This window comes from Nerophis lumbriciformis, linkage group LG34 (assembly GCF_033978685.3).
Source record: "Nerophis lumbriciformis linkage group LG34, RoL_Nlum_v2.1, whole genome shotgun sequence".
Taxonomy (NCBI): Eukaryota; Metazoa; Chordata; class Actinopteri; order Syngnathiformes; family Syngnathidae; genus Nerophis; species Nerophis lumbriciformis.
In genome coordinates, this window is record NC_084581.2 from 18966385 (window position 1) to 18989768 (window position 23384).

General features: G+C 37.7%; 1 protein-coding gene across 2 annotated transcripts in view; it reads right to left on the reverse strand.

The window, feature by feature from the left end:
- usta (uronyl 2-sulfotransferase a) overlaps positions 1–23384 on the reverse strand; it is a 168295-nt gene that overhangs the window by 30305 nt on the left and 114606 nt on the right. For both annotated transcript variants that reach the window (XM_061929321.2, XM_061929320.2), the window contains 2 exons: positions 7295–7365; positions 7051–7213 (listed from right to left, as the gene is read on the reverse strand). In XM_061929321.2, the coding sequence (XP_061785305.2) occupies positions 7051–7213; positions 7295–7365 (234 nt within the window). The remainder of the gene's footprint in view (positions 1–7050; positions 7214–7294; positions 7366–23384) is intronic.

Consider the following 23384-nt stretch of genomic DNA (forward strand, 5'->3'; position numbering starts at 1 on the left):
TACGAGCATGTTCGGTAGCGCACAATCACGGAGTACTTACAAGCAGACGGAAAAGGGAGAACGGACACATTTTGGCTTAAAAACTAACGATAAAGGTAAAGTTATAACACTAAAACGCCCACAGGAAGAGGTGCTTTAAGACATGGCTAGCTAGCAGTCGGCAGTGCTTTAGCTACTTCTAAATCACTAATCCTGACATCCACTGTAATGATACCAAGTACAGGAACATCTTTCGTTTAAAAAAAAAAATCATATTATGTTTATAAACTCAGGAATTATGTCCCAGGACACATGAGGACTTTGAATATGACCATTGTCTGATCCTGTAACGACTTGGTATCGGATTGATACCCAAATTTGTGGTATCATCCACAACTAATGTAAAGCATCCAAACAACAGAAGAATAAGTGATTATTACATTTTAACAGAAGTGTAGATAGAACATGTTAAAAGAGAAAGTAAGCAGATAGTAACAGTAAATGAACAATAATAATAATTCATTTTCTACTACTTGTCCTTTATAATGTTGACAAAATAATAGAATGATAAATGACACAATATGTTACTGCATATGTCAGCAGCTAAATTAGGAGCCTTTGTTTGCTTACTTACTAATAAAAGACAAGTTGTCTTGTATGTTCACTATTTTATTTAAGGACAAACTTGCAATAAGAAACGTGTTTAATGTACCCTAAGATTTTTTGTTAAAATAAAGCCAATAATGCAATTTTTTGTGGTCCCCTTTATTTAGAAAAGTATCGAAAAGTACCGAAATAATTTTGGTACCGGGACAACACTACCTTGAGCTAAAAGACAAGAATGGTTACCTAACATGCAAGCTATGTCCAGGAAAAAAACTTTGATCCACGTCTGCCTCAAGCAACTCAAATCGCACCTCACATCAACACACGCCAACATGACACTTGTTGCTGCTGCTAACCCAATTCAAGCCCAACATTTTTAAATCAGACTCAACACATTTTGGAATTTGTAATCATGATTAATCACAGGTGATTACTCGTTTGCAATATTAAAATTAGCTTAAGAAAAGACCCTGATATTTGTACACAAATACAAGTTTATTGTCATAATGTCATCCAGGAACGTTTTACTTGAATGTATTTCATTTACAAACGTATTTGCCCAAAACTTGGTAACAGTTTTATCTAAAGTTCTTTCAGGCTGTATTTTGGTATACAGGTGCAGAGAATTGGCCTACTTAAACACCAAATGTTCCAAATGTGTCTTTACCTGAGTGTACATTTTTGGTACCGTATTGGGTTTTGTACTTTCATTATTTAATATTGATACTTTACAGAATATTTATTTTTCATACTTTTTAATTTCTATGCATATCATATGGCACACTGCAATCTAAGGAGTTTAGATAAATGCCAAATGTTTTAATATACTGTATATAGTGTTTTTATTCCTCAATCAGTAAAAAAGGCTGTTTGCAACATTTACACAGATGCTTTGAAGGCACCAACTTTCCAATTTTTTTTACACAGTATATCCCGCCCTCTTACGGCTCCTCGCACACAATTACATAATAATCAATCAATCAATCAATCAATGTTTATTTATATAGCTCTAAATCATAAGTGTCTCAAAGGGCTGCACAAGCCACAATGACATCCACGGTACAGAGCCCACATAAGGGCAAGGAAAAACTCACAACTCCAGTGGGACGTCGATGTGAATGACTATGAGAAACCTTAGAGAGGACCGTATATCTGGGTGACCCCCCCCCCTCTAGGGGAGACCGGATGCAATGGACGTCGAGTGGGTCTGACACAATATTGTGAGAGTCCAGTCCATAGGAGACCATCTCGAGCGGAGACGGATCAGCAGCGCAGAGATGTCCCCAACCGATGCACAGGCGAGCGGTCCACCCCAGGTCCCGACTCTGGACAGCCAGCACTTCATCCATGGCCACCGGACCTGTGTCCCCCTCCTCTACAATTACGTACGTACATAACACATGCACGCACATTAGCTTTAGGTGTTGTTAGCTAATGATAGCAATTAGGCTGGCTAGCGTTAGCGCTGTCATTAAATGTACATTTCTATCATAACAACAACGTGACTGCAAATTGTTCCTTGCTTCTGTTGGACTGGTTTTGTATGTGTGCACACGCTCCTGTCATGGCGAGGGGGTTTACGCAGCTTACTGCGACATTTGTTCTCCCGGGATGCCATCGGACTATACCGGACAAGGCTTGAAGGTAGGAACATTATTTAATCTTGAGTCTCAAATGGGGCAGCACAATGGAACAGGGGTTAGTGCGTCTGCCTCACAATACGAAGGTCCTGAGTAGTCGTGAGTTCAATCCCAGCCTCGGGATCTTTCTGTGTGGAGTTTGCATGTTCTCCCCGTGACTGCGTGGGTTCCCTCCGGGTACTCCGGCTTCCTCCCACCTCCAAAGACATGCACCTGGGAATAGGTTGATTGGCAACACTAAATAGGCCCTAGTGTGTGAATGTGAGTGTGAATGTTGTCTATCTGTGTTGGCCCTTCGATGAGGTGGTGACTTGTCCAGGGTGTACCCCGCCTTCCGCCTGATTGTAGCTGAGATAGGCTCCAGCACCCCCCGCGACCCCGAAGGGAATAATCGGTAGAAAATGGATGGATGGAGTCTCAAATGTGAAAACAAATAAGCAAGGCGAAGGCACAAACTTAGCTCAGGGAACAAAACTAACACTTAATGTAAACTATGAACAGGGCAAAAGAAAAACTAGCTAACTGTGGCATGAATACACAAAACTTACTTAGCAACGAGCAACATGAACTGTGGTGACGCATGAAAACAAGTAGCATGAACAGAGCATGAAACAATCAGCATAAACTACGGAATAAACAGAGCAATGTCGCCAGACCGACTGACTGGCAAAGGCGGTTTGAATCGTCATCTCCTGATTACAACAGGTGCGTGTCCTGAACAAATGAGGCAGGTGAAACTAATGAGTCGCCATGGTGACAAAAACAAGGAAGTGCAAACAGGAACTGAAAGTGTCCAAAAAATAACAAAAAATAACAAAACATAATCCAGACCACAGAACATGACAGCTCCCTGCACGTACGTGTTGACGAGACCGGGTGAGGGAATACCAATCATTTTATTAGGGCCGGTAAACAGTTTTATTACAAAAACTTGCCCAACTGGACGGCACCCTTTTTTTTTTTAAGTTTCGAAAAATATTTTAGACAAAAATGAGGACCATTGTAGTGTGTGCCACTCTCGTACTTGCAGCCACTTGCCATGCAGCGGATTTCCCCGGTAATTCGTACCAGAGATGGGATGTAAAAGTGTAATTGTGAAAAATATAGACAAATATCAAACAAAATGTTCTGTTAAACCTTTTTCCTCAGAATATTCCTAATATTCTCATTAGGGATGTCCGATAATATCGGACTGCCGATATTATCGGCCGATAAATGCTTTAAAATGTAATATCGGAAATTATCGATATCGGTTTCAAAATTCTCGGTATCGGTTTCAAAAAGAAACAATTATGACTTTTTAAAACGCCGCTGTACGGAGTGGTACACGGACGTAGGGAGAAGTACAGAGCGCCAATAAACCTTAAAGGCACTGCCTTTGCGTGACGGCCCAGTCACATAATATCTACGGCTTTTCACACACACACACACACACACAAGTGAATGCAAGGCCTACTTGGTCAATAGCCATACAAGTCACACTGAGGGTGGCTGTATAAACAACTTTAACACTGTTACAAATATGTGCCACACTGTGAACCCACACCAAACAAGACAAGACAAACACATTTCGGGAGAACATCCGCACCGTAACACAACAGAACAAATACCCAGAACCCCTTGCAGCACTAACTCTTCCGGGACGCTACAATATACACCCCCAGCTATCCCCTACCCCCCACCTAAACCCCGTCCACCTCAACCTCCTCATGCTCTCTCAGGGAGGGCATGTCCCAAATTCCAAGCTGCTATTTTAAGGCATGTTAAAAATAATGCACTTTGTGACTTCAATAATAAATATGGCAGTGCCATGTTGGCATTTTTTTTTTCCATAACTTGAGTTGATTTATTTGGGAAAACCTTGTTTCTCTGTTTAATGCATCCAGCGAGGCATCACAACAAAATTAGGCATAATAATGTGTTAATTCCACGACTGTATATATCGGTATCGGTTGATATCGGAATCGGTAATTAAGAGTTGGACAATATCAGAATATCGGCAAAAAAGCCATTATCGGACATCTCTAATTCTCATGTATTTCTTATAAAAATATTTCTTCCTCAAATTTAATGCCTAAAGAAACACCCTTTATTCTTGCAACTATTTTCTTGAAAACATTACATTAATTCTAATAACACTTTCATTCTTGTTTGATTATAATTTTTTTCTTAAAATATATCATAATATTCTGACTTTTTTCATTGTAAAATTATAGAAAAAATTCATAAAAAGGCTTTTTTTCTTGTCATATTCAGAATTGATTTTTTTTTTCTTATCAAATTTTTTTTTTTTTTTTTTTGTAAACCCTATTCTCTCATCAAATTCAAACTTTTTGTTTCTTGTAACATTGTGACTTTTAACAAGTACACAAAGAAATACCCATGCGTAAAAACATGGTCAAAGCAAAACAGTTTAGCAGACGGCAATAAAAAAGCTCCCGGCTCTTGCTACTGAGGCGTGTACACAATACGCATGCTTTATTGCACATGAGATTATGTGAGTGTAAGAAGGGGTGTGAGCGCTGAGGGAAAATCTCAACTGACCGCAGGAATGTCTCGGTAACGTGTTCACTTGTCTCCCCTTGAGAGCCGTTGAGCCAGCTGACAGCGTTTTTAGATTGACACTCCTTGTGCAAATGCACTACATTCATGCAGTCTGGTTTGGCTGATTAAAGGCAATAATAAAAAAACATAAGGATAGTATTGTTTATTTGTCTAGTGATGTCCAACACTCTCAGTGAATAAAAGGTATTATTATCAATGCAAATGTGGAAAAAGTCATAAAGTTAGCAACAGCCAGAGCACTTTCATACATCTGAGAGAACTGTGTGGTGTTAGAATTTATGTGACGTGTCTTGGACACTCATCGCAGTCCCACACATGTAAGCCAGTCTGGATCAACAGCCCCCGGATTTAACTGGCGCAAGGAGCCCCCTAAAACCTTATCTGACATGGTCCAAATCTCCATGAATGTATATATATATATATATATATATATATATATATATATATATATATATATATAAAAAAATTATTATTATTTTTTTTTCTCTCAATTTCCACATTTAGATTACATTTGAGCACGTACTGTGTGTATATAGTGCAAAAATAGTGCTAATTATGTACCGTATTTTTCGGAGTATAAGTCGCACCGGCCGAAAATGCACAGTAAAGAAGAAAAAAAACATAAGTCGCACTGGAGTATAAGTCGCATTTTTGGGGGAAATTTACTTGATAAAACCCAACACCAAAAATAGACATTTGAAAGGCAATTTAAAATAAATAAAGAATAGTGAACAACAGGCTGAATAAGTGTACGTTATATGACGCATAAATAACCAACTGAGAACGTGCCTGGTATGTTAACGTAACATATTATGGTAAGAGTCATTCAAATAACTATAACATATAGAACATGCTATACGTTTACCAAACAATCTGTCACTCCCAATTGCTAAATCCCATGAAATCTTATACGTCTAGTCTCTTACGTGAATGAGCTAAATATTATTATTTGATATTTTACGGTAATGTGTTAATAATTTCACACATAAGTCGCTCCTGAGTATAAGCCGCACCCCCGGCCAAACTATGAACAAACTGCGACTTATAGTCCGAAAATTGAGCTTCAAGAGGCAGTCACCTGAAATGGTTTTTCAACAGTCTTGAAGGAGTTAGCTCAACGAGAGAATGCCAAGAGTGTGTAAAGCAGTAATCAGAGCAAAGGGTGGCTATTTTGAAGAAACTAGAATATAAAACATGTTTTCAGTTATTTCACCTTTTTTTGTTAAGTACAAAACTCCACATGTGTTCATTCATAGTTTTGATGCCTTCAGTGACAATCTACAATGTAAATAGTCATGAAAATAAAGAAAACACATTGAATGAGAAGGTGTGTCCAAACTTTTGGCCTGTACTGTGTGTGTATATATATATATATATATATATATATATATATATATACATATATACACACACACACACACACACACACATATACACATATTTTATAATTTTTTTTTCTCTCTCCCAATTTCCACATTTAGATTACATTCAAAAGGCTAACCTTCAAAAGTACTAATTATGTTATGTTTGAGCACGTATGTATATAGTGCAAAAATAGTGCAATGTATATATATGTGTGTATGTATATATATATCTTTTTTAATTTTTTTATTTTGTAATTAATTTTTTTCCACTCTCAATTTCCACATTTAGATTACATTCAAAAGGGTAACCTCTGCAAGTCCTAGTTATGTTTGAGCATGTATGTTATATTCTATTAGCTTCATAAAATCACTACTATGCCATTACAGTGGTACTTAGTGCAAACAGTTTGAGAACTATTGGTGTAGTGCTGGATTAGCAAACATAAAACTATACCCCAAAACATGATATTTTTATCGAAAATAATAATACAATAATACATTGCAATAAAGCTAACATGTTGCAGCTATTTAAAAAAAATAATAATAATTACACTAAATATACGGTTAAATAATTGGAAAAAAAAGTTTATACTTCTGAATAATTTTATACTAATCTGGGTTTTGTCAACTTCTATTTCTACACATGATGTTCATCCCACTTTGTCGACAGTTGCACTACACTGAATATTATTGAAGTATTTAAAGTGCCTAATAAACTGTTTATTATGGGATGTCTGCAGCATGAAAATATGTCTGCAAAACATATGTTGGACACCATTCAAATTTTTATTTAATTGTCGGGTTATTTCAGGCTGCTCTGATGTTACAACGCTCCATAGATCTTTAAAAGGAAGCGTTCGCAAAAGGACAAAAAAGAAGAAGAAATGAGCTCTTACTAGATATCTCTCATCATCTTTCATAGCAGGGGTGCGAATGAGGTGGTTCTGCTCGCCCCTCCAGTCCCCGAAGCGCCGGAAGAAGTAGTTGGACAGGAAGCGGTTGATGGGGTCACGGATTATATTGAAGTAGACGGGCTCCTCGATCTTAAACCTGACAAAGGTGAATTGAAAAGTCTAAGTCAACAGCAGAAAAAGGTGAAATAGAAGTGCATGTTTGTGTGTTTTTGTGTGCCTGGCAAAGTTGAGGAAGTGAACATGGCGCGTGAAGAGGAAGGGCTGAGGGATAATCCTGATGTCCTTCATGAGCTCCATCTGAGGAGAGAAAAACAAGAGACTTGAGCTAACTGAAACCACGTGCATCTTGAAGCTAATGAATCGTTTTATGAAAGAAAAACACACCGTGTGTTTAATAAACTCCAAAGGTGACATCATAAATGCTTAATCAAATTGAGCACACAGGCATTATTTTACCACCACAATCTCGCCCATGGGGCGTTTACCACACACTATTGCCCATTTACTGCATTAAACAGCGTAATGCAAAGGCGGCGTAACTCATTAAAACCTGTGGAGGCAGACATTTAGGTGAAAATCTGGATAAAAATGCAGACTTTAATTTTGTCTTTTCACACGTAATGTTTGACAATTTGTTTGACAAACAAGCTTAAATAAGACCTAACAACTTTGTTAGTTGGTTGGTTACAAACAAAGGATGGAACAGTTTCTGAAAACAATCTGAACTGTTGGGTTGAACTGACGCGGTTCACAGCGCGGGTGTGCTCGCATCAGTTCAGTTTATTTCGAACATGCATACGATACAATGTAATGCGTCACATATTTCCAGTTGTTTCATTAGAGCAGTGTTTTTCAACCACACTACAGTCTGGTGTGCCATGGGAGATGATCTAATTTCACCTATTTGGGTTAAAAATATTTTTTGCAAACCAGTAATTATGATCCGCAAATAATGTGCCGTTGTTGAGTGTCTGTACTGTCTGGAGATCGTCAGACTTACGTTATACTCTTCCATATCAGTATAATTGCTTTGTAGATGTCAGAAACAGCGGGAGGCACCGTGCAGGTAAAAAGGTATCTAATGCTTAAACCAAAAATGAACAAAAGGTAAGTGTCCCTAAGAAAAGGCATGCAGAACGAAACTAAAACTGAACTGGCTACAAAGTAAACAAACAGAATGCTGGACGACAGCAAAGACTTGCTGTGGAGGAGAGACGGCGTCCACAATGTACATCAGAACATGATATGACAATCAACAATGTCCCCACAAAGAAGGATAAAAACAACTGAACTATTCTTGATTGCTAAAACAAAGCAGGTGTGGGGAATAGCGGTCAAGGAAGACATGAAACTGCTACAGGAAAATACCATATAAAGAGAAAAAGCCACCAAAATAGGAGCGCAAGACAAGAACTAAAACACTACACACAGGAAAACAGAAAAAAAAACTCAAAATAAGTCACGGCGTGATGTGACAGGTCGTGACAGCACACCTACTTTGAGACAAGAGCTATATTGATGCATGCTTGATTATGGTTTAATGTCAAATCCAACAATTGCGACAACGACTTTTTATTGTCAATATCGGCTGCTGAGTTTCATTTTTTAATGATTTCTACTGGTGGTGTGCCTCTGCATTTTTTCAATAAAAAAAATGTGCCTTGGCTCAAAAAAGGTTGAAAAACACTGCATTACAGCACATCCGAAAAGGAGTAGGAAGAAGCAAAGTTTATTTGAGCAATAGCCACTGAGCAATAGCCTGTTCAGTGGTTAGAGTGTCCGCCCTAAGATGGGTAGGTGGTGAGTTCAAACCCCGGCCGAGTCATACAAAAGACTATAAAAATGGGACCCATTACCTCCCTGCTTGGCACTCAGCATCAAGGGTTGGCATTGGGGGTTAAATCACCAAAATGATTCCCGAGCGCGGCCACCGCTGCTGCTCACTTCTCCCCTCACCTCCCAAGGGGTGGAACAAGGGGATGGGTCAAATGCAGAGAGTATTTTCACCACACCTAGTGGTACTTAAACTTTTAACTTTATTTAATCGTACCCCATTTCATACCATAGCAATTTAATCCCATTTCCTTGTTCTCTGTAACAGAACATTGAATAAATAAATAATAAATGAATAAGTATGTAAACAAATATTAAATACATAAATAATCTTTATCTTAAAAGAAAAAAGAAAAAGAAAAAAAGGGTTCAAGATGTTCATCATAATTATTGTTCTATGTACTTTGTGAACACTTGTAGTTTGAACAGTCTCTTAAAGTGAATCATATTGGTGCTTTGTTTAGTTTATTTGGTTAATCCATTCCATAATTTAATTCCACATACAGATATGCTAAAGGTTTTAAGCGTTGTACGTGCATACACATGTTTTAAATTAGATTTTCCTCTAAGGTTATATATTTTCTCCTCTTTTGCATAGCAGGTTATAGTTTGCTTTGTGTATAATTTTAGCTGTTTGCAAATGCACCAAATCGTTGAATTTTGACATTTTTAAAAGGTTTGTATGTTCTCTATATCCAACATTCTGTATTATTCTAACTGATCTTTTTTGTAACACAGTTAGTGAATGAAGCGCATATTTGTAGTTGTTTCCCCATATTTCTACACGATAACTCAGATATGGTAACACTAGTGAGCAGTAGAGAATATGAAGTGATTTATGGTCTAGATTAGGACATGTTTTGCTTTGTTCATTATTGACGTTTTTCTTGCTACTTTATGTTGTATATTTTTTACATTTGATTTCCAGTTCATTTGATCATCTATTATTACACCCAAAAATGTGTTTTCATTTATCCTTTCAATGTATACTCTATTTGTAATTGTGTTTGACTTTCTCTTCTACTGTTACCAAATAGCATTATTTTAGTTTTACTGAGATTCAAAGATACTCTGTTTTTGTCAAACCATCTTTGAAATTTGTTCATTTCTTCTGTTATCATTTGTATTATCTTCTGTGAGTTCTCTCCTGAACAAATGCAGTTGTATCATCGGCACAAAATACATGTTTCTTCTATTTTCTTTGTCTTACTAACCAGTTTGGAGCGTAGGGCCCTCTTTATTGCCAATAAAAACAAAATCTACTATTAAAGGCGGAAATCGACGTAACGCAACTGAAATATTGGCAACGTGAGGAAAGGGAACGTTTGTCTAAGGAAACACTCAAGCATGATATGTATGCACTCAACTGCTCCCACCAAAACTCTACTTTTCACTCACCTCCATGGAGCCGCGCCAGCACTCTGCCTGCTCCCTGCCTGCCTCCGGGACACCACAAGTGTGTCTAACTCATCTATTACTCAAAAGAGCCAAACAGTTCCCAAAATGACTTCCACGTGTCAGGTGATATGCTTTTGTTTACAAATTACTACCACTGATTGTTGTCCAAAAACCAAAAGCAGACATACACTGACTGTGTTAATACGATGCCTGTGATTGTAGCATCTTAAACATCTTAATTGCTTATTTAATAACTTGACAGCAACTAATACTATAGTTTGGTGCATCCGTGTTGAAATAATAATTAATGCATCCTTGTGTGTCTTTTCTTTTACTTTGAAGTATGTGAACTTAAAGCACTTATTACATCAATATGCAGTGGTATATATACATACATACGCATGTGTATGTATATATATATATATATATATATATATATAGGGCAGCACGGTGGAAGAGGGGTTAGTGCGTCTGCCTTATATATATATATATATATATATATATATATATATATATATATATATATATATAGGGCAGCACGGTGGAAGAGGGGTTAGTGCGTCTGCCTCACAATACGAAGGTGCTGAGTAGTCTGGGGTTCAATCCCAGGCTCGGGATCTTTCTGTGTGGAGTTTGCATGTTCTCCCCGTGACTGCGTGGGTTCCCTCCGGGTACTCCGGCTTCCTCCCACCTCCAAAAACATGCACCTGGGGATAGGTTGATTGGCAACACTAAATTGGCCCTAGTGTGTGAATGTGAGTGTGAATGTTGTCTGTCTATCTGTGTTGGCCCTGCGATGAGGTGGCGACTTGTCCAGGGTGTACACCGCCTTCCGTCCGATTGTAGCTGAGATAGGCTCCAGCTCCCCCCGCGACCCCGAAGGGAATAAGCGGTAGAAAATGGATGGATGGATGGATGGATATATATATATATATATATATATATATATATATATATATATATATATATATATATATACACACATATATATATATATCCCCATCCATTTTCTACCGCTTTTTCCCTTCGGGGTCGCTGGAGCATATATACAGGTAAAAGCCAGTAAATTAGAATATTTTGAAAAACTTGATTTATTTCAGTAATTGCATTCAAAAGGTGTAACTTGTACATTATATTTATTCATTGCACACAGACTGATGCATTCAAATGTTTATTTCATTTAATTTTGATGATTTGAAGTGGCAACAAATGAAAATCCAAAATTCCGTGTGTCACAAAATTAGAATATTACTTAAGGCTAATACAAAAAAGGGATTTTTAGAAATGTTGGCCAACTGAAAAGTATGAAAATGAAAAATATGAGCATGTACAATACTCAATACTTGGTTGGAGCTCCTTTTGCCTCAATTACTGCGTTAATGCGGCGTGGCATGGAGTCGATGAGTTTCTGGCACTGCTCAGGTGTTATGAGAGCCCAGGTTGCTCTGATAGTGGCCTTCAACTCTTCTGCGTTTTTGGGTCTGGCATTCTGCATCTTCCTTTTCACAATACCCCACAGATTTTCTATGGGGCTAAGGTCAGGGGAGTTGGCGGGCCAATTTAGAACAGAAATACCATGGTCCGTAAACCAGGCACGGGTAGATTTTGCGCTGTGTGTAGGCGCCAAGTCCTGTTGGAACTTGAAATCTCCATCTCCATAGAGCAGGTCAGCAGCAGGAAGCATGAAGTGCTCTAAAACTTGCTGGTAGACGGCTGCGTTGACCCTGGATCTCAGGAAACAGAGTGGACCGACACCAGCAGATGACATGGCACCCCAAACCATCACTGATGGTGGAAACTTTACACTAGACTTCAGGCAACGTGGATCCTGTGCCTCTCCTGTCTTCCTCCAGACTCTGGGACCTCGATTTCCAAAAAATGCAAAATTTGCATGGTTGGGTGATGGTTTGGGGTGCCATGTCATCTGCTGGTGTCGGTCCACTCTGTTTCCTGAGATCCAGGGTCAACGCAGCCGTCTACCAGCAAGTTTTAGAGCACTTCATGCTTCCTGCTGCTGACCTGCTTTATGGAGATGGAGATTTCAAGTTCCAACAGGACTTGGCGCCTGCACACAGCGCAAAATCTACCCGTGCCTGGTTTACGGACCATGGTATTTCTGTTCTAAATTGGCCCGCCAACTCCCCTGACCTTAGCCCCATAAAAAATCTGTGGGGTATTGTGAAAAGGAAGATGCAGAATGCCAGACCCAAAAACGCAGAAGAGTTGAAGGCCACTATCAGAGCAACCTGGGCTCTCATAACACCTGAGCAGTGCCAGAAACTCATCGACTCCATGCCACGCCGCATTAACGCAGTAATTGAAGCAAAAGGAGCTCCAACCAAGTATTGAGTATTGTACATGCTCATATTTTTCATTTTCATACTTTTCAGTTGGCCAACATTTCTAAAAATCCCTTTTTTGTATTAGCCTTAAGTAATATTCTAATTTTGTGACACACGGAATTTTGGATTTTCATTTGTTGCCACTTCAAATCATCAAAATTAAATGAAATAAACATTTGAATGCATCAGTCTGTGTGCAATGAATAAATATAATGTACAAGTTACACCTTTTGAATGCAATTACTGAAATAAATCAAGTTTTTCAAAATATTCTAATTTACTGGCTTTTACCTGTATATATATATATATATATATATATATATATCCATCCATTTTCTACCGCTTTTTCCCTTCGGGGTCGCCCAGCCCAGCCTCCGGCCCATTTTTTTTAACTCAATGCGGCCCCCGAGTCAAAACATTTGGGACCCCTGCCTTAATCAAACTGCTGCTAGAGGGACGTATTTCATTAATTTGACAGTTTTTACGATGGATTTCGCAAAGCAGCCTAGAAAGTAGCCTGCTCGCCACCATTCGGACGTGTAAACAAACATGGTTCTTCTCAATTTGTTAGAAGAATGTTGCCATTTGAGTTGCACTAGAAGCCCCGCAGTAAAAAAAAAGGCGGTAGTCCTGTGTCATCCAGCGAACTCACAAACAGACGAGTAAAAGTCAAACGCGCCGCTCTTTTTTCTTGATTTGCGTTAATGGTGCCCTACTGAGTTCCATTCATTTCCCAAAGTGTCTGCTCCTCCCTGACAGTGAATGAAAAGATCCTCCTGAAGGCTTTCAAGGTCTGCACGGAGCGTGTGCTCACTCACTGCAGCCAAAACAAATGTGAAATATGACAATGATGTCAGAGGCTGCACAAACGCTAAGTGGGGGTTATGCAAAAGACACATCGTTCACACAGACCTCCACATATTTCTCAAGCGCATTTATGTTATCTCTCCCATAAGTGTGCACACAGAAACATTAGCTGGCTCAGCAATTAAGGCTCTTTGATTGTAGAACCACTGGACAATTCATTAGGTATACCATTGTTGCCATGTAGATTATGGATGTGCAAAATAAGTTTTATCAGAGCCGCAGAAAAAAAGTCCTCAAATTTAATATTTTTATTATAGCACTTCACCTTTTTCATAAGAGTGTCAGCCTAGCAGGTCTTTTCTAGACGTGGTGACAAAATTAATTAGAAAAAAAAAAAGATCTTGTATCTTGTAAATATTTGATATACAAATGAGATATTCATGTGTTTTTATATTTATTTGTCCTTTCTCTTGCTCCTTTTTATATCAGGTACTAATTTGCAATAAAATAATCAAATAATACAGTAATTAACAGAACAAAATAATAAGTTAACAAAAGCCACAAATAGCAATTTTTGTAGATAGAGATTTTTGTTGTCACAAATTGTATTTATTGACATTGCACTTTTTATTTGATTTTATTTCTGTACAGCACTTTGGTAAACCGCGGGGTTGTTTTGAGTTTGAGTTTGTGTTTATTTGGAACACAATTTCCAGTTTCTCTATTCAACATGTTCGAAAAGGAGTAGGAAAAAGCAGAGTTTATTTGATCCTACCCCCTTTCCTTTACACAGCAGTTGCTAAAACATTTGTTCACTTCCTGTTCTCAATTTATTCACAATATACTCCATAAGTAATAACAATAAAAATAAATAAATACATAAATATTAATTAGTGAAGTAAGTTGTATTTCATATGGTGAGATGAGTAAGATTATCTAGAAAATGAATGGATGGATGAAATAAATTCAGAATGTTTATCATGGTTCTTCTTCTTTGTACTTTGTAAACACTTTAAGTTTGAAGAGTTTCTTGAAGTGCATCAAATTAGTACATTGTTTGATTTCTTTGCTTAATCCATTCCATCATTTAATTCCACATACTGATGTACTAAAGATCTTAAGTGTTGTACGTGCGTACAAATGTTTTAAATTACAGTTTTCTCTAAGGTTATATTTCTCCTCGTTTGTTGAGAAGAATTGTTGTATATTCTTGGGTAGCAGATTATAGTTTGCTTTGTGTATAATTTTAGCTGTTTGGAAATTAACTATGTCGTGGAATTTCAGTATTTTATGTTCTCTATATCCAACATTATGTATTATTCTAACTGATCTTTTTTTGTAACACCGTTAATGAATGAAGTGTACTTTTGTAGTTATTTCCCCTATATTTCTACACAGTAACTCAGATATGGTAACACTAGCGAGCAGTAGAGAATATGGAGTGATTTTTGGTCGAGAACAGGGGTGTCAAACGGCCCAGGTTTTATCCGGCCCGCGGGATGAGTTTGCTAAGTATACAAAATGTACGTGAAATATTTGAATGAAAGAAACAGCTGTTCTAAATATGTCCACTGGATATCGCAATACTAATTCTTTGTATCTTTGTAGATGCAACATATGTACAAAATAAACCACATGTTAGTACATCAGTCGAGGAAAATGATCAAACTACATAAATAACATCCTGTAATTTGATTTTGATATAATTTTTTTATCTAGAAAGATTGAAAATTAACACCAATGAGTTGACTGATGAACATTATCACATAATTTATTCAGAAAATATAAATAACTACAAATAAATGTAGAATACTATAAACCGCAACATGTAAGAGTAATAAAACCCAACAACAATTTTAGAATGTGCTCGTTCTATTTTTAAACAAAAAAACAATCTGAAGTTATCGTGCAGTGATTTTACGAGTCTGGCCCATTTGGGGGTAGATTTTTCTCCATGTGGCCCCCCATCTAAAATGAGTTTGACATCCCTGGTCTAAAACATGTTTTGCTTTGTTCATTATTAACATGTTTTTAAATCTGCTGTGTGTGTATGAATTAAATTATAATTGAAATTGAATGTCATCATAATTCATCATCATTTAAGATAATTTTGGCACAATTCTTGTTCTGGATTGCATCAGATTGTCCAGGCAGGTGTACTTAATGATGCGGCCAGTAAATGTTGAATTTTCCAACGTATTAACGGCACTTTTAAAGCACAAATAATTCAGTAAAAGCATACAAGCATATGGCACACACTTGCACCATAAACTCATTTTTCCCCTTAAAAAATGAAGCCAATGACTGCCTCATTTTTGGCGCTTAAAAGGTAATATTCCTTCTTTTAAAGCCGACTTCTTATAAAGAGCTTTCAGTCAAGCAAACGTTTATCTGAATACGGTACTCTTTTGAGCTGTGTGTACTAGTTATGTCATAGCCATGGCAATATGTATACTTGTTTATGTACACAGAGCTCTTAATCTGAGGCCTCAGTCAGCTTTGGCCCGCTCACCCTCCCCACTTGTCTGTAAACTCAGTACATTTCCACTTGCTCCGCTTCGTTCCTACACTGAAGTATGAACATTTATTCCAAATTGCATTTATTATCCTGAGGTTCATTTGGGCTCTGTGTTTTTAAAACTACCTCACTTTAATAGTGAGACCAGACCAATTAGCCCAAAGTTAACCCCTGACTCCTGCCTCTGGTTTATGTGCATGCCTTGAGCACATTTGGCACTTTTGCTGTCTGTGTGTTTTGTGACCGGCTCTAGTGCCAGTCTGGTCAGACTTTCTCTCATTCACCAAATGAAAGCTGCCGGAGGGAAAATAGAGAGAGATTCCAAGCATACCTGCAAACCCCCCGCCCCCTCTTCCTGCGCCGCTGTGGCGTCCTTGCAGGACTCATCAAGGGGGGGGGGTCCAGAAATATCCCCACTTCAATTCAGATTTCAATAGCACCTGAGGGGCCATGTAGTGTTTACACAAGTCACTTTCACTAGGACCGAGACACTTTTATGTGTTTGTGTACGCACACGGTTCATGACTACAATATTTCTCAGCTGGTTTGTTTTTGGGAAGTCCCTCAAGAGTGGAGTCACCGGCTCACTAGCGCTCACTCTCTTTCTGGATTTTTAGAAGGAAGCCAGTCTCGTTCGCCCCCACTGAACCGAGTCGCCTGGTTCTGAACAGGACAGATGGGTCACTATGCTACGGACAAATCTTCTGGCATGCATCAACCCTGGGCAAACCCATTAGAGGACTACTGGGATGGCTAGTTGGACTTGGGACCCAGAAGCCAGAACCACAACTGATGAGAGCAGCAAGTCTAAACTTAGCCATGTGCGTAGGACCGCTTAAGTATGCATGCAAAGGCGGAACCGCTGTCCCTAGCCCAACTGCTTGAATGCCCTAGATCGGGGGTGTCAAACGTACGACCCGCGGGCCGGATCAGACCTGCAAACAGGTTTTATCCGGCCGGATGATTTTGGTAAGTATAAAAATTAACTGCATTTTTTTAATGAAATAAACTGCTCTTCTAAATGTGTCCACTGGATGTCACAATAGCAATTATTTGTATCCCACGCCGCATGAGTGCGCATGACTTCAGAGGGGGCGGAGCTATGTGCTAAGATAGAGGACTGGGGACACATTATCTGGGCGCACAAATAAACTGAAATAATATGTATCCCCTTATAACTTCATGTGTGATTCATGAAATGAGGCCAAATTCACAAGTGTTGTTGTAGACTAGGGGTGTCAAACTCATTGGGGGGCCACATGGAGAAAAATCTACTCCCAAGTGGGCCGGACTGGTAAAATCACGGCACGATAACTTAAAAATAGACTGATTGCTTTCTTTGTTTAAAAATGGAACAAGCACATTCTGAAAATGTACAAATCATGTTTTTTTGTTTACACGTACGTGTTGCGGTTAATAGTATTCTACCTTTATTTGTCATTATTTATAATTTATGAATAAATTATGTGATAATGTTCATCAGTCAACTCTTTGGTGTTAATTTTCAATCTATCAAGATAAAAAAATAATATCAAAATCTAATTATTTTACAAGTTATTTATGTAGTTTGCTCATTTTCCTTTTTTATACATCTACAAAGATACAAATAATTGCTATTTCGACATCCAGTGGGCACATTTAGAACAGCAGTTTCTTTCATTCAAAAATTTTGGCAAATTTTTATACTTAGTAAACTCATTCCGCGGGCCGGATAAAACCTGTTCGCGGGCCTGATTTGGCCCGTGGGCCTTACCTTTGACACCTCTGTTGTACATCAGTTGAGGAAAATGAGTAAATTACATATACATCCTGTAATGTGATTTTGATATTACTATTTATTACATCTTCTGATAAGATTAAAATGTTACACCAATGAGAGCATTTTAAAACTCTGCCTGACTAACACCTATTTGACTGATGAACATTATCACATCATTTATTCATAAATTATAAATCACGACAAATGTAGATTGACTTGTATGAACAGCAACATGTAAGTGTAAAACAAACCGAAAAAACATGATTGTATGTTTTCAGATTGTGTTTGTTCTATTTCAAAACAAAGAAAAAATCTGAAGTTGTCTTTATTTTGAAGTTATCGAGACATGATTTTACCAGTCCGGCTCACTTGGGAATAGATTTTCCTCTATGTGGGCCCTGAGCTAAAATGAGTTTGACACCCCTGCCCTAGATATTTCAGTCCAATCCATCTAACCTATTGGTGTCCTGCCACTGTGTGAGTGCCGGCTTTCAGGATTTGATGAATGAGTAAACAGGTAGCAGTTTCAATATTGACATTTGCATAGAATGGCTCAGTAATGGCGCTATGTAGCCGGTGGCATCTTTGTGCGGCTCCTGTGAGGAGTTCAAGTTGTCGGAAAGGGTCCCACACATGCACAGATGGCTTTGTAATCATTTGGGAAGAGTAAGGTGTGGGTACCAAATCTGTTTCCAACAAGCACTGTTTACTTTTGCTGCTCCAATCTGGGTATTTGAGTGGTATAGGGACCCTTTGAAGCCAGTCCACACAAACTATTTTTCAAACGATATATGTTTATATTGGTTTGGCTTTTCTCTCATTCAGGTCAGAGAAAAGTGTACTTTTTTGGGAATTAAATAAATGGGAAACCAGGCATTTCTTGGCTTTGCTTTTAGGGCTGTCCTGATCCAATAACAGCAGAAAACAGGCATCGGATTATATCGGCTTGCATCTAAAATCGCTGATATAAGCAGTTCTGCAGCACCTTCACTTGGCCGATCAGTTAACATCTAAACATCCTCCAATAAGCACACAGGGTTGGTCTTTTCTTGTATTTTAGTCAAGTCATTTACAAAAGGTAAACACGGTAGGCTGTAGGGATGGGCATCTCTGGTCCCTCCCCGATGCTCAATTCACAAGCAACGATCCGTTTAAGATCCATTTACAGTATGATAGCCGTTTAAAACAAAAAAGCTAAATAAAACGTGTTCAGTGTTATCCGTGACTTATTAGTAGCAACGTTTCAGATATATATTCAATATTTACTGAGGTATGGCAGGCTACAAGCAATATGTAATATTGAAAAACAAAATGTTATGTTCATTCAAAACAACAAAACTACAAAATAAAAAAATATACAGTACAGGCCAAAAGTTTGGACACCTTATTCAATGCGTTTTCTTTATTTTCATGACTATTTACATTGTAGATTATTCACTGAAGGCATCAAAACTATGCCGGTATATATTTTGACAAGAATATAAATAAATATTGATATAAAGCTAACATTGCTGTGGAATCTGAGAGGGGGATTTGCGTAAAGGAGAACTGCACTTTTTTTTTGGGGGGGGGGGACATATTTGTGTATCGTGATGACAGACGCTTTTTTTTAAATACGCTTTAACTCATAAATAAAAGTCAGCTTACAACGGAGTCAATGGGATGTTTTCTATTCCGTCCAAAAAATCCAATCAATAGCCATCAAAAAAACGCCAACAATACTCCATTTACATTACGTGACTTGAATATTAACCAAGTATTAGTGATATCGTTATTATAAGCGTGTTAGCGCAGACAAACTATAGCGGCGCCGTGATCATAATTGACTGGTGAGCTGCTTTCTTGCTTCCCTGCTCGTGGAAGTTTATTCTAGACCATAAATCATGCCTCCCACCTTGGTAGTAGAAGGACGAGGACATAGTCCAACAAGTTGGTACACTTTGACAGCCAATTTAGACCCACAAATGGCGACACCACACGAAAAGACGCTCGGTTCCATCCCCCTTTTCTTTGTGAGGATTATGAGTAATTTGTTATCTAAATGAGAATTTAACAAGATTCTAGCAGACGGCATTCAAGTAAGAGCAGAGCTTGTACAGTAAGTGATGTTTTATTATGTTTGTTGGCTCTCATGAAGTCTGTACTGAGTAATAATCAGTGATGTTGGAAAAAAAAGCAAACGTGATGTGTTTTTGAAATGACTGAAATGATCAAAATAGGTAAATATCAAATGTTATTATGAACGTGCCTGTTACTAAAGTCCATATATACTTACATCATGTACATAACACCTTAATGGAGGTGTTTGGATGTTTTTGTAAGGGCTTTTATAGGCAGAATAGAGAGACTATAATAGGCTTCATTGTAAGAGGACTTTTGATCGCATTTATATACTAGTTAGAATACATACAAAAATAAAAACATACGTGTTCTTGTCTTACGTAAGGATTGTGAATGATGGGCCAAATTCCAAGAAAGTGCAGTTCGCCTTTAATTTTTGTTATTTTTGTTACCTTCAAACATTGTGTCCACCACTTTTGTCAGGCATTCTTTTATTATCTCCGCATCGGAGCATGGCTTCCTGTGCTTGCCCAAAATCCATGCCGTTCTCAGTGAGCAGTCCGTGGCTTTTTGTTTTGTTTGTTGTTTGTTTTGACACAATCAATTATAGTATCCTAATCATCAAATTAGAATAGAATGGCATCAGAGGGTTGGTCTTGAATTGGATAAGAAGCTACCGTATTTTACGGAGTATAAGTCGCACCGGCCGAAAATGCATAATAAAGAAGGAAAAAAACATATAGAGTCACGCTGGAGTACAAGTTGCGATTTTTGGGGACATTTATTTGATAAAACCCAACACCAAGAATAGACATTTGAAAGGCAATTTAAAATAAATAAAGAATAGTGAACAACAGGCTGAATAAGTGTACGTTATATGACGCATAAATAACCAACTGAGAACGTGCCTGGTATGTTAACGTAACATATTATGGTAAGAGTCATTCAAATAACTAACATATAGAACATGCTATACGTTTACCAAACAATCTGTCACTCCTAATCGCTAAATCCCATGAAATCTTATACGTCTAGTCTCTTACGTGAATGAGATAAATAATATTTGATATTTTACGGTAATGTGTTAATAATTTCACACAAAAGTCACTCCTGAGTATAAGTCGCACCCCCGGCCAAACTATAAAAAAACTGCGACTTATAGTTAAAAAAATACGGTACTTAAACAGCAGGAAGCAATACGTGAAGCTCGGTGAAAATACCTCAACATAGAGATACGGTACATATATCATGTTGGAGTACCCCAGGGATTAATACTGAGACCAAAATTGTTCAATCTCTACATAAACGACATTTGCAAAGTTACGAAAGACAAAGTTAGTATTATTTGCAGATGACACCACAGCATTTTGTTCAGGAGAGAACACACAGAAGCTAATACCAACAATAACAGAAGAAATGGCTCTGTCCCATCGCTGCCGTGTAGTGTTAACTGATTCCTCTCCACACCTTCTGTGTGCGTTTTCTGTTTCTACACACCTTTTGTGTGCATCCTTAGTTAATTTTCCTCACTCTTTTTTGAGTGCTCTTTATGTTATTATTCCTTCTCTGTGTTGGGTTCCTACTCTGGCCAAGTCGATTGTGACATTTACAAAGTACATTATGTGAATCAGATTTGACGAAGACTTTTAAAGAGAACTGCTGTACTTATCATTTACTATAGAACAGGGGTGTCAAACTCATTGTAGCTCAGGGGCCGCATGGAGGAAAGTATTCCCACGTGGGCCGGAATGGTAAAATCATGGCATAATAATAATAATAAACCCCAAAATGGTTTCCTTTTTCTTACTTTGGCCAAATAAGGAACAAGCACATGTGCATCATACAAATAATCCTCTTTGTAAAACACTAAGTTTGTTGAAAATTCTTAGGAAAGAATTGGTGCAGTTTCAAAAACACCATGAAGAACACAACGAACCTAGACTTTGTCTCAGTGTATTTAAAAAGCCATTAAACTTTAAACCCTTCCTGTTTAGCATTCTCATATTGGCAGTTCGTTAAAGAAGTGTTTGGAAAAGCAACCAAGTGTTTCCTCAAACCGCCGCATTGTTGACATCCACAACTGCCGCAACATATGAATTTTTCATCATTGAAATATTACTGTCAAGTTCTTCAGGTTTTTTCACAGCCGTGCCCAATCTTGAAAGGGCCAGTTGGACTCAAGAAGGACTCAAAGGGACAACTCAATTCTTTTTCCTTGTGATTTGATGTTTGATTTGAAGCAATAAAATAAAGTGGGTTATCGGTGTAAATGAATGGATGAACAGAATTAGTGATGGGTCCGGCAACACCGATGCATCGGCGCATGCGTCGAGCTCATAGAGCGAAACCCTGTGTCGGTGCGCGTACCGCTTTTAGAAAGTCACGTGACCGATCATGAGCTGTTTTGGTCACGTGACCGATACGCGAACTGTGTCGCACTGACGCCTCCTCTGTGCCCTGTGAGCGGCTCTTTTCTACAGCCGGAGAAATAATAACTAAGAAGAGAAAGCGTCTAAAATTGAATACGTTGGAAAAACTGTTTTTTTTTAATAAAAATGTGTAAAAAAATAAAAAATAATAATTTCCAGGTCCACAAGCATCCTCATTCACAACACGTTCTCTTAGATTTCCATGTTATGATACATGTTCACATTATTTATTGACTGTATCTAAAAAAGACAAAAAATATTTTTATTTAAATGAAGTTATGAAATAATCCTAAATGAAATACAATGACTTGGTTTATATTATTGTATATACTAGGTCAGTGGTTCTCAACCTTTTTTCAGCAATGTACCCCCTGTGATTTTTTTTTTAATTCAAGTACCCCCTAATCAGAGCAAAGCATTTTTGGTTGAAAAAAAAAGACAAAGAAGTAAAATACAGCACTATGTCATCAGTTTCTGATTTATTAAATTGTATAACAGTGCAAAATATTGCTCATTTGTAGTGGTCTTTCTTGAACTATTTGGAAAAAAAGATATACAAATAACTAAAAACTTGTTGAAAAATAAACAAGTGATTCAATTATAAATAAAGATTTCTACACACAGAAGTAATCATCAACTTAAAGTGCCCTCTGTGGGGATTGTATTAGAGATCCATCTGGATTCATGAACTTAATTCTAAACATTTCTTCACACAAAAAAAAATCTTTAACATCAATATTTATGGAACATGTCCACAAAAAATCTAGCTGTCAACACTGAATATTGCATTGTTGCATTTCTTTTCACAGTTCTTTTTGACAGACATTTTAGTGACAAACCTGAGCTTGTGCTTCACTGAGTTTATGAACTTACATTCATATTTTGTTGAAGTATTATTCAATAAATATATTTATAAAGGATTTTTGAATTTTTGCTATTTTTAGAATATTTTAAAAAAATCTCACGTACCCCTTGGCATACCTTCAAGTACCCCCAGGGGTTCGCGTAGCCCCATTTGAGAACCACTGTACTAGGTCATAAAATCAGTGTCAGTTGAGTCGGTCCATAGGTTGCCTGTAGGGATTTTTAATGTCCAGCAGATGTCATTATTTAGTGACACAGTATCAACACAGTATCAATACAGTTTTGCAATGTGTCGAAACGCTTCA